Source organism: Chanos chanos, chromosome 5 (genome assembly GCF_902362185.1).
Source record: "Chanos chanos chromosome 5, fChaCha1.1, whole genome shotgun sequence".
NCBI classification, from domain to species: Eukaryota; Metazoa; Chordata; class Actinopteri; order Gonorynchiformes; family Chanidae; genus Chanos; species Chanos chanos.
In genome coordinates this window covers 38,321,210-38,334,233 of record NC_044499.1, presented here as the reverse complement: position 1 = coordinate 38,334,233, position 13,024 = coordinate 38,321,210, and the positions used below count along the sequence as shown (strand labels likewise).

General features: G+C 42.1%; 1 protein-coding gene across 1 annotated transcript in view; it reads right to left on the bottom strand.

Moving 5' to 3' along the window:
- svila (supervillin a) overlaps positions 1-12,541 on the bottom strand; it is a 47,182-nt gene extending 34,641 nt beyond the window's left edge. Inside the window, exons 1-7 of the mRNA XM_030774984.1 lie at positions 12,487-12,541; positions 8,714-8,777; positions 7,795-7,886; positions 6,251-6,314; positions 5,992-6,143; positions 5,091-5,796; positions 3,348-3,422 (exon numbers count right to left, since the gene is read on the bottom strand). Coding sequence (XP_030630844.1) covers positions 3,348-3,422; positions 5,091-5,796; positions 5,992-6,143; positions 6,251-6,314; positions 7,795-7,886; positions 8,714-8,777; positions 12,487-12,541 — 1,208 coding nt within the window. The remainder of the gene's footprint in view (positions 1-3,347; positions 3,423-5,090; positions 5,797-5,991; positions 6,144-6,250; positions 6,315-7,794; positions 7,887-8,713; positions 8,778-12,486) is intronic.
- Positions 12,542-13,024: the final 483 nt, after the last annotated feature.

Genomic DNA, 13,024 nt, shown 5'->3' with positions numbered 1-13,024 from the left:
TGCAGAAAGACAACTTGTGCGTGTGAAAAGTCATTCCATCTCAAATCATCCACTATGACACATCATTTCAGACTGCTCTCAAATGATTTGTATACTTACAAAATATAATCACTATTTAGTACCAGTATTTGAGTATTTGAGGAGTAACAGTCTCACAAGACTGTATCTTTCTTTATTTGGGGGTGTTTTCAGACTCAAAAAAGAAGCCTCATACCCACCCTCTCGCCCAATTCCCAAGTCAAAGACTGTCAATAAGCTTATTAATAACAACTCAAATTCAGAGTCATAAAGAAACAGAACTGCAGAGGAGGGTCTAGAGGAGCATTTTCAAAACAGTTCCTCAAAGCCCCTGCCAACCAAAGCATCCTAAGGTACAAAGCTATCCCCCACCTCACTATCTACATCTATCTGCTGATTTTTCTTTGAAATGCTGACCTTGACTTGTGACTTAACTTTAATAACTCATCAGTCTGAGCTGCAGCCATCACTATGTTCTCTAGGAATGCATTGGAAAGGCTGAGGAAGCAGTGCTCAAAGCTCCGTCTTTGATCATTATAGAGAACTGAAGTTACATAAAGTACAGTGGGGTAGACTTGAGATGGGTGTGGGGTGAATCCATAAGTGTTTTTTGATCATTTATATGAAGGTCTGGTGTCCTAATTACTTCAGGGGGAGTTAGCATGAAAGACAGCATATGTTGGAAATTACTTTTACTCAGTATTGCGACTCCCACATAATCACATAATCAAAGCATCAATTATGGCTCAAATTAATTAGCGTCAAATCAAATTTCATTTCGACAAAATATTGCGGGGAGAACGCTACAGGAATGCTTATTTTATCTCTACATTTGGGAAAAATCTGAAGTGGTGAGGCCGCCTTTCAGTTTAATTTCAGATGGAATAACCCCCAAGTAAGTGCTTAAAGTCTTCTGAACCATTAAGAAAGGTGAAGACTGTGCACATCGATTAAATTACCTATCGTTATAGAACATCCCCAGTCTAATTCACCACAATGAAAAATTACTGTGAAACGTCCTCACTTGAATGTGACCAATACATATTATTGACCGTTTTCTAAGCTCCTAAGGAAATTCTGTGTCCCTAACTACAGATCAGTTACTTGGATAATCTAAACAGTTCCATGATCAGTGGATAGTTTGAATACATTTTGATTTAGCATAATGTTCAGTTCTTGGCAGGAAAGGGAGAGAAAGTCAGAGATTGTCCTTTGCTCTAAATATCTTAAATCACATGTACAGCTGCACTCTTTTTTATAGGGCCCCGCAGACAGTGTATAGTAGTAATGCAAACCAGAGAGAGTCCTGGAACAAATCATGGGTTATACACTCCCAGTGTAAATGTGCTGTTGAAGAAACTTCAAATACCTTTAAAAACATACAAATCTCAACTGTTAAATTAGCACAAAGTCACTGAAACTCATCTCTCTTTCTCTCTCTCTCTCTCTCTCTCTCTCCTTTTGGCCAAACAAACTAGAGGAGCAGCTGTCAGCACCCCCTCTAGCCCCCTTCATTCTTCTCCCCCTTCCTCATCCCTTGTTCCCCTCTCTCTCACCCTCCTTTCTTTGTCCCCACCTGTTAAAGCCCTGTCAAACTTTGAGCTCTCTCAGCTGAGTGCTCTGATGTTGTTCTGACTGAAGTCATGAGACCCAGTTTCACCCTCACAGCACAATGTCTTACTGGTTCTTTTCCATACTGCTCCAGTGATAAAAACCTGTCTCCCTGACCCCTGAGTCTGGGGCAACAACTCCAGCCATTTGCAATAGGTGATAGTTACACAATACACTAACTCATTATAGGTACCCACACAGAAGACATGTTCTGGCAAAGCAGTTTAAACTTAGTTCTCATCTGTTGCTAAGTAACTACACTATATTTTAACATTCAGTGTTTCGTTCAATGTTTCAAACCACCTATTTCAATATTTTTTGAGGGGTTGAGTTCAAAGTTGTCATGAAAACAATGGCTGCTTGGAAACAGCATGAGTTCAGGCATCCCAATTCACAATCCCCACAAACGATTTCCACACTGAGGGTTCTGAAATATATGAGTTAAAACTCGGCATGCTCTAATGTAGCATAACAGAGCAGAAAAGATAGTGCTGTATATCAGTTTAAAGTGTTCCAGCCCATAAGGCAGCCTGCCAGACTTTGCTCAATAAGACCTGAAGCCAATATAGGATTAGTGATCAAATGCAAAAGCACTATCAATCAGTACATCACACAGTAAAGGACTATCCACACACTTACTAACCAAAGTAAAAATACCAGGTCTATAAAGAGTTGACCGTATCAACGTAAGACCAATCATCCTGGTGATTAAATTTTCATTCAAACTGAACTCTACACAAACTGAACTGAGCAATGAAACATGTATGAGAGTCACATCAAGGTTTCAGACAAATAGATGACTGATGATTTGACTATCAATAGCTCCGCATTTGCCCTCTTTGTCAATTTTGTGTTATTGCATTGGGAATTATTTGGCTCTTGTGCTGTGGATGATCTGCTGACTCATGGTGAAAGAGGGGATATGGGCCAAGACTAATGTTTCTCTCCCACAGTTGAAAAACAGCCTCCCATTCTCTCCCTCTCTCTCTGGCCCAGTTAGCAGAGACACAGTGAGAGAGAGGATGAAAGAGACAGAGGGAGGTAAAGGACCACTACAGAAAAAAAAAACACTCCAAAAAATAAGATCAAAGCCATGGGACACTGATAGACTTCAAAATTCTGCTGGGGTCAATATCTGAAATACTATACCACTATTATCTGTGGAATGACATGAAATAAATTTGGCCATGTTTCTTGGCATTACTACTCATAGATTTTCCTCACCATATCTATTAAACAAAGCAGAGCTGAGTTTTTCAAATTGCTCCGTTCATTTTTGTCGTCGATCAAGAGTTTCTCTTCAGTCACAGTAGGTCAGACACTGATGATGAGCACAACGATAAAGGACAAGCACATCTCTGAAATTTCAGCAACATTTTAAAAACACAAATCCTCACTCAGAAAAGGAGATGTGTAAGAGAGAGATAAATCATTTTAAAGGAGGGACTGAGGCTATTAGTAACCAATTATTAATTGAGGTAACTATTGGCCTTGTAAAGACAAGATATGTGTTAACACATTATACTAAAAAGCACACAGACAAAAATCCAAAACTTCCACCAACACTTGTTAACAGTGTCGGGTGGACCACCACTTCACAGGTCAACAGGAATGGGGAGATGGCAGGTGGCCATTTTGTTATAAGCAGAGGTTAGGGGGTCTGGAGTTAGATGGGAGAGGGGTGTAAACACTCCCACTCTTCAAAACAGAAGGGATACCTGGAGGGCCAGTTGATTGGGAATTTGGTGTCCCCCTCGGAATCAGTCCGGAGTGACCATTCACTGGCTGAGTAGCTATTGGAACTAAACGTAGTGAGAGAGGTTTGAATGAATGATTGGCTAATTGCAGCACATCTTTGTGGAGACTTGTTTTTCATGAGTAAATACACACAGAACCTAATGGGGTACTGTAAGTTGTTCTGAAAATTCCATCAAGTTCAATGTTAACAGCGTTAACTCAAACCTTGCAGAAAAAAAACAGTATGAAAGACACTGTGTGGTGTAAGAACAGGACAGAGGTTATGAATGTGTGTCATATGAAACCCTTGTTTATAATGTTGTATCAATTCAGTTACTCAAAACAAAACAACCTGGATGACACTGACTCTAGCTGTACAATGTCCAATTTCTAACCATGGGAAATATGTACTGCATGTGGGCGAACCTAGCAAACCTCAAAACAGTTGACGCAGAGGTTATGCACAAGTGCACATGATCGCTCACATGTACAGACACATAAACGGACGCACGGACACACGGACACACACACATATACATGCACACACATACGCTTTAGCAACGACAGAAATGCAATACCACCTATTGTATAATATGACTCTCTGCCAAGTTATGGAACTTAAGATTGCTCTGATGTAAAGAGACTCATGGACAACTTTTCACCCTGACTGGTAGACCAAAATCAATCCCAATGTGTCAAATTAAATTGATCCTATAACACATCTACACTGACACTAATACAACATCTAGAATACAGCATTGTGTGTGTGTGTGTGTGTGTGGTGTGTGAGAGAGAGAGAGAGAGAGAGAGAGAGAGAGAGAGGGGGGGAGAGAGAGAGAGAGAGAGAGAGAGAGAGAGAGAGAGAGAGAGAGAGAGAGAGATACAGAGCTCATAGTGTAAATATGCCCATACATGCTAAAATAAAATTAAATAAGGAATCTTAAAAAAAACATGTGGTCATTTGATTAAAGCTGTAATAACTGAAAATGCCACAACTTTCATACTCTACAACATCAACCGGTATTAAAATACTCCTGTGCTTAGTTATTTCTGGCAGGACTTTTGAAGATAAATGTAGAATATGAACCACGGCACAGCCAAACAAAATACAGAGCAGACTGGAACAAGAGGGCATGCATTGACATGTTCATGTATACTATCAAACAACTCAAATGACCACTCTTAAGCTTTATAGATTTTTACCTCATTTGCATCATTTATTTATTTACATTTCAATTTATGACCTAATATAAAAACAAAACCTCATCATTCTGGACAGCACAGCAGACTCTAGTGCATGGTTAGCTAATAGCACAAAAATCTCATGTTGCTTGATTTGGCGAGAACTGTAATTCTATTGCAGTACACTCAGATTTGGCTCTTGTACCTGAAATATAATGAGTCCTTACCCACTTGATGACCATGTAAGAGAGAGAAGCAAGTTTGGACAAATGAACATTGTGTCATACACTGAACCCGTGCCAACCATATCAGGAGAACAGAACACTGGGGTTTAAACAGAGAATAATCCCAGTACAGAGACAACCAATCACAAGAGGGGCTCGCCCAGGTCGTGACCCACCATGTGCTGGAGGAAGGGACTAACAAGCATGAGGGAGAGAGAGAGAGAGAGAGAGAGAAAGAAAGAGAAAGAAAGAAAGAAAGAAAGAAAGAAAGAAAGAGAGAAAGAAAGAAAGAGACGTCAGTCATTTTAGCAGACTCACCCCTGTCTGTTGAGGATGCTGTGCGCCTGCTGCTCTATAAACATGTCCCCAGGAGAGCTTCGGCGACCTGTTTTGGGAGAACTGGGGACTCCGGTCATCCCTTGCTCCCAACCTGGTACCCTCGTAGACCCTGAAACATCCATGTAAGATACAGAGTCCGACACCCCTCCTCCTCCTCCTCCTCCTCCACGGACCACACCTCTCTCCTGGGCCCTTCGCTGATTCTCCAGATTCATCTTTCTCTCCCGTTCCGACACAGAGTCTGCATGTTCACGAGAGTTTTCCGGCTCCATGGAGTAAGAGTGTGTGTGAGCAGCTGAATGTGCCACATGGGAGCCGGAGGTGTAGGAGGGCCCGCTGTCGTGCCCCACCTCCTCCATACCTTCAACACGGGGCCTACGCTGCCGATCGGAGTCATCAGATTCACGACGGATCCTGGAATACCGAGAGGAGTAATCCACATCCACTTCCTGGTCGAGAGAGATGCCGTAGCGTTCGGATAGCTGTCGGCGACGCTCGGCTTTGTAACGGGCAATGCGCTCCGCTTTAGAGTTTAGTTCGGAAGTGTCGGCAGAGCCGGAGCTGTAGTGGGCTGGGCCGGAGTGGACCGTCTGTGGGTCCACCCGGGTCCGGGACCGGGACTGGTGCTCGGAGGAGTGAGGATCTGACAAATCAGCATCCTCTTTACAGTAGTGCTGGACAGGAGCTATAGAGAGATTAGAGAAGGAGTGAAAGAAAGAAAGTTTATGCTCATTCATCTCACCCTAAAATCAGCTCAAACAACATAGGAAAATTTCAACAATAACACCACTTATTGAGACCAAATTTCACGGATCAGTTACTGACTTGAACATTTTTTAGCTAGGTAAGCATTACAATTGGTTAGTGGAACAGATCTGACCTGTACAGGGATCACAGGTATCTGCCCCTCGGGTATATCGTGGTGTGTCTTCCTCTAGAAGCCGATTGGTCACCAAGCCACCAGAACTGGGAAGTAGAGCAGACTGAACCTCGCTATCAATACCCTCTAGGCGCCGGGCGATTCTCTCTTTCCTAAGGAGGCAGATTTGCACTTGAGCAGAGATGCAGGCACAGAAATGACGACAGACAAATGAACAAACACACTCATTTATTACCATAATTACACTTTGTCACCTCACCTGTTCATGTCCCCGTCACTGGCACTTGTGCTAATGTTTTCAAAACGTTTCCTTAGTTCTGAAACTGTGGAAAAAAGTGATGATGAGGTGAGGAAAAAATAGTCAAGCCAGTTTGCTAGGTGCATAGGAAATATTTTGAAATATCAAGCAGTTAAGATGCTAGCACTACTGCTCCGCCAATATATTCCAAGTAAGAATTCAAATAAAACGCAGCAGTTCCCTACTGCAGGACACTCCTTCACAAAGATATCTGGGAGGCAAAAGCATCAAGTCTTTACTACATGCTCAACCTTCAAAAGAAGACTAAAATTTTCCTGGCTTTCTGTTGGACTGACAGCTGCTCAGGGAACTGCATTTGCAAGTCAAGGTTTCCCAGACTTGATCCAGTATTGCGCAGAGTAATATACTGTTTAACTTTAATCTAAAATTAAACTTTTCTTCTATTTCTTCTGTCCTTTTTAATATAGGTAAAAACCAGACTGTAGTAGACTCCAACTCTAGTTAGCATACAGAAAAAAGCAGACAGATCTCACATCAGAGAGACTAAGCCCAATTACAGAATACTCAGTCACAAGACCACAACAGTAGTCTGACAGCAGTGGACAGGATTAGAATAAATTACTGTCGTTTGAGGAGCACAACATGGTAAGCATTAGAGGAAGGTTTAATCAGAGCTGATGTCTTTACTACAGATCGGTGGGTCAGCCACATGCTCAACAACCTGGAAACATATCACAGCTCAAGTGCTATCAAGTGATAAAGTAAATGTCAAAAACTAAAGCCAATCAATATGCGATCCAAGTTTTGTTGTTTATGGGAGGTTATGTGGCATCGTGCCATTATAGGAAATGTGTAGGTGACTAACTGTACAGTACAACAATCAAAACCGGAACAAGGTCAATTGCTGGCCAATGAAGTGTTTTTCTCCCTCAAGCTGAGAAAGGCTGGTATGAGAGACCTAACTGCTACATTTTGAAAATGTGAGGCCATTGATTGAATTGTGAATTATAATGCTTACCAGAGAGAGTCTCCCCTTGTGAGAAATCAGCTAACTCCTGTTCACCCATCTTCCATACAAGCAACTACCTCAAAGCCTAAAACAAAGACTCTTGTCTTTTCACACGTGACACACACGTTTTAAGAGGATGGAAAGCAAGACTTGGCAGAGTACCCCAGCCCCCACCCAAAAAAAAAACAGGTGGATGCACCAGTATTCCTGAAATAGACCACAAGCCCCCTGACCTTTCAGTGGACCCATTCCTACTCTTCATGCCCTGTCTTGTACACATCAGCAGACACTTGGTCCTCAAAGGCCCTGATCAACCAACAAATGCCTCAAAGCCTGTTCAAACAACTGCCAACCAACCCATGAGCAGTAAAAAAAATCCATTAACTGGAAATCCCTGGGTGTATGCTGAACGCTGGCCAGACCAAAATGGCCATTGTTAGATGATACATCAGTAATGGCAAGCATATTTCATCTCCATGATGCTAGTTACAGTAAAAAGCTAAATAGGCTCAAGATCTGTATCTCTAGGACTCACCCTTAGGGAGAACTGCCAGAAGGTTGACATCTATGTCCTTGTTGTTCTGAGCTACCTCGTCTTTGTCTTCAAATGAGAACTCTTTCTGAAAGCTGAGGAGGAGGAATTGTATCTCATAAATGCGAAACTGGAAGTTGTAAAGTTATTTTAAGTAATTGAAATGATGATGAATAACTTTGTGAGACTGGAGGCAGAGAATAGTGATTTGGCAATGCTATTGTGAGACTGAAACTATTTGGAATCCTCTGAGGTAGCAATGGAAATGGGAACACACACAAAATTCCACTTTCTTAAGAAAGAAAGAAAGAAAAAAAAGAATGGTCAGTTGGCCAAGAGTCTGAATCACCATTGTGTGTAGGAGAAAAAGTTAAGGTTAGTTGTAAAGCAAAAATAACTAATTCAATATGATGCAGGTATATTTTCCATGACTGGAACTTTTTACAATTGTGAAAAAACAAAAGTGGAAATATATGTTTTGGATGGCATATGTTGGTATTGGCGCTGTGGAGTATACTGGGAATCCAGGGTGAAGAGGGTTGTAAATATGAAAATAATGAGAGTTGAGTATGATGTTTTGGAGGAACTATGACAAAAAAAAACAATAAATCTTGGGGGTTCAGACAGCTTTTCTGTAAGTTTTGAGTTAACACACAAGACATGATAAGCCATCATCACAGTGGGTATGTGTGGAGGAGAAGAACAGACGGTGCAGGAAAAAAAAAAAAGACAGGGACTAAGGGAGGGAGGAGAGAAAGAAAGAAACAAGACACGTACTATCTCTGTGTTATTTTTAGCACAGACTCTGTATGTGTGTGTGTGTGTGTGTGTGTAAAACACAGTGTCTTTGGAAAAAAGTAATTCATCAACTATCAGAACAAATCTGACAGTCTGCAAACACAGCATGTCACTTTTACTGTACCTAAAAGCCCTCCGCTGTAGTCTTTTGCCCCTGCCAAGTTTGGTTTGAGGCTCCTCTGTAAAACCTGTAGAGCCAGAAAAAAAAAACATTCATGACGAAAAACACTAAAACACAACCAACAGAACAAACAAGTTTCACATCAGCTCTTCGGCTCAGCAGGTCAAAACAATATTTCCCATCGTTCGACAGCAGAGAAACACATTACGAATTTTCTGTGTGAACAGAACAGTGGACAGCAATACCAGTTTCAACTCAGTAGAACTTCAAATCCAAAAACAAAAGTGGTCAAATCTTTAACAGTCTATCTATGGTTTGGGGGGGTTTTTTTGTCTAAAAAAAAAAAAAAAAAAAAAAAAAAAAAAAGAAAAACAACATACCTACCACAAACACAACTAATTCAATTTGCCTACTAATCAAGTCCTGTATTAGCTCACTCTGGCGCATGTTAGAGCAGGGTTGGAGCATTTAAAAAAAAAAAAGGAGTTGGCTTGGCAGAATTATCTAAATGTATGCCCGCTCATTCAAATGGCGCCACAGTAAGCTGTATACTGTATACATGCTCTTGTGTGGAATGACTTGGCATCTCATAGTAACTGTGAATGACTGAGATGGGAGAGGGAACCAACCTCTTACTGAAATAACAAAGTGTGGGATTTCCACACACACACACACACACACACACACGCATACGTATACACACACACACACACGTACACTTGTAATTCTATCTTTGTGAGGACACTCATGGACATAATGTATGCCCTAGCCCCTTACCCTAACCTCAACCATCACAACTAAATGCCTAACCCAAACCCTTACCCTAACCCTAATCTAAACCCTCAAACAGGCAGCCCTTTGAAGAAGTGAGAACCAGCCAAAATGTCCTCGCTTCCAAGGTCTAAGACTCAAACTGGTCCTCACAAGGATAGCTGTGCAAGTAGACACACACACACACACACACACACACACACACGTGGATTCTGGGAGAAGAAAAATCATCTCCCTCTCAACATCTCTTTCGTCAGAACGAATTAAACAACCCATTTCACAGCTGACACAGTTGTAAACATTTATAGGCATAATAATTATTAAAGTTCTCGTGAGGTAATATTTTTTTTTACTTAAATCACATGACCCATGTTATAACCCATGTTGTCGTAGAGGCGTGTCACTAATTCCTCTAATCATCACTATGGACATCATCTGGGCATTTGAGGTTCTCTCATGTGTTTCCACTTGAGACTCAGCCAAAGTTCAAATACTTTGGCCCCCCCCAGTTCACCCCAAGGTCAGGAGACACGCCCCTCCTAACACTGCTCAGCTCTCATTTCAGATCAACTTGACTTGAGGTTGACTCTCAAACCCCTTCTCTCTTTCCAAACATCATTTGAGACGACAGAGCAAATGAGAGCCTCAGAGATCCTCTGTGGGCTCTGTGGTGTTGTGGTATTAGTAGTGTTATTACAGCTGGGAAGAATATCCGGCAAAAACATTCCTCACACTTGAAAAATCTCTTCTCGCTTCACAAGCTACTCAGCCAGCTGATGAGGCAACAGAAACTGGAGGAAGAAGCGATGGAGAGATGGACAAAGAGATTGTGGAAACGAACCACTGGTGTAAAGTGACTTGACAAAGAAAGGGCCTTTTACATTTGTACCCTCGATTCATTGCGGCCTTAGGAAGGGAGACCTTATCCTGAACTAATCTTAATCAAAACCAAAACTGGTTTTGATCGAGTGCCCTGGTTCACGCCATCTCGGCGCATGGGAACGCTGTTAATGCTCAGTTTGGAAATACCTCTTGTAGTGCCACCCACCATTCCAGATGTGTTACCCTGGCCCTGTGCCCTGTGATATGCTGAAGCTAATCAGAAACAGTGTGGTGTGACATTTACAGCACTGCTAATGGCATTTGTGCTATTCCACAAATCCTTTAAAATAAAACACACAAAGCCGCTGAGAGCTGGATCAACCAGGACTTAAATCAGTGCATCGCACCAAAGAAAACAGCAGGACGTCATGGTAACTCTGAGGTGAGCTATAGTCTACTATGACACTATGGAGTATTTAAGTTCTCCAAGGCCATCTCATGCTTCACACACCTGTTTTAATGCAGATCCTGCTGTGTTTAATGTTATAGGAGCAGACAAAAGTTGCATGACTCAAATGTTGGGTCATTGGTAGATTGCATTAGTCATGCTAAAAGCATGTGAAGGTGTTGAAGGTTATAGAGAGGATGTGTGTTTTTCTACATGGGCCATTGCCTCACTAAAAAAAACTCCAATAGCATCCAAGTTTATACTACGCCTTTTGCTAGTCAACTCAGGATAAGGCTGAGTTACGCGTACAGTGATTACAGGTTCTGTTAGGAACCTCGTGAAGTATGTCTAGATAAATGACTATTATCTTATTTTAGAAAAAAAAATGCTACACTGGCCAGCAGTAATTACAGTATGGTCGACTGTAGAACCAATGACGAGTCAAAGCAGGTTCCACCTCATGCAGACCAATAACAGAAAGAAATGTAGGAGTGACTATCAGAGTAGGAAATGCAATGTTAGCCTGTATGAACATTAACAGTTTTACAGAGATGAATAATAACAAATGATGAAAAAAGAAAACAAAACAAAGACAGACTATTTAGTGACTTCAGAACAAATGTATGGCTAAGTAAGAAACCCTTGAGGCAATATGGCAGACAGGTGTTAGTGTAGCGCTTGTCTCAGCTAATGAAGGATTACTCCCCTAAGAATCCCGAGATTAACCGAGGGGGATGCGTAGAAGTGTGTCACCCTGTAACCACGGCGTCGCTTACATCACAATGCCCTCAGCGAGGTATGCAGACCCACTGACATACACTCATAAACACCTTACCCTGAACTGACCCAACAGATCCTGAGCCTGACAGGGAAGGGAGCCATAACCCCAGGATAAAATGATGGCGACAAAGCAAAGGAATGAATGGGGTTCAAATGAAAAGATGACAGAGGTTTGAAAGAACTTGCACAGAGCGCACAAGGTGACAGACCAGCCAACTTAATCCATTCATGCTAATGAAGGACTCACTCAGACTGACAAATACATTAAGTGCATTATTTTTAAGTGCCTTTAAATACATTAAAGGAGCGACAGTGAATATAAACACACAAGACCAGGTTTAGGAAAGTTAAGCAGGTTGACAAATTCAGTGTGTTGTCCATCTCTCTCTGGTCTCACAAAAACCCAAACACGCAGATATACACAGAGCCGCATGGTGAATTCTGCACCATACCACTTCTTCAACCACAGCTCAGCACAATACTGAGAATAACTTTCACTCTTGCTACACACACCCCCGCAGAGCAAAAACAAAACTATAAAACTGCAATTTGGCAAAAGTAACTGTGAAAGTAGCACAGATTTCTCTTTGACATGCAAACACATACTTCTGAATCAATTACTGCACAGTAACAGAAATCTCAGCAATTACAAAAAAAGAGCTACAGCAGTCATCCCCGCTCTCTCTCTCTCTCTCGCTGTTTTTCTCGAAGCCCTCACTCACATTGTTGCCCTTTTGTCTGGCAGGTCTCTTGTCTCCCAGTTCAGTGTCCTTGGAGGCTTATCCTCAATTGCATGGAAGGTTAAAACAAAGTAGCAATAATGAAGCTATATCAGCATGGTCGACATTATGCATCTGTGCACCAAGGCCAAGTTCAACTTCAACTGAAAGACGATAAATGCATTAAAATGGGACGGTCCCCTCACAGAGTTATGCAGCCAAACTCATTCACTCACCTTGACAGAACTTGACATGGCTCAGATAGTTGGTGATCCACGGATTTCGGTGCATTTTGGATACGATTAAGGAAAGAGGTTCACAGGCAGATAGCAAAATAGATAAAGAGAAGAGGAGGAGGAGGAGGAGGAGGAGGAGGAGGAGGAGAGGAGGGATGGAAGGAGGTGTGCAGAGGGAGTGGACTGCAAGGTGATGCAGACCCAGTTGCAGCAGTCCTGGGACAGTTAGCAGAGAGAGAGAGAAGGAGAGAGAGAGAGAGAGAGAGAGAAAGAAAGGGGTGGGGGAGGGAGGAAGGGGGTGGAGTGCAACTGAAAGCAAAGCAAGGGACTGAAAAGACAGGCTGAGAGCATGAGAGAGAGGGTGGGAGGAATAGAGTGGAAGAGTCACAGCATGCGTGTGTGTGTGTGTGTGTGTGTGCGTGTGCGCATGTGTGTGTGAGTGTATGTGCATGCATGCGAGTGTGTGTGTGTGATAGAGCAGTACACAGCAGATCCCTGAGCACAGCAACTGTAGTGGTCTTATTCCCCCCTGTTAGCA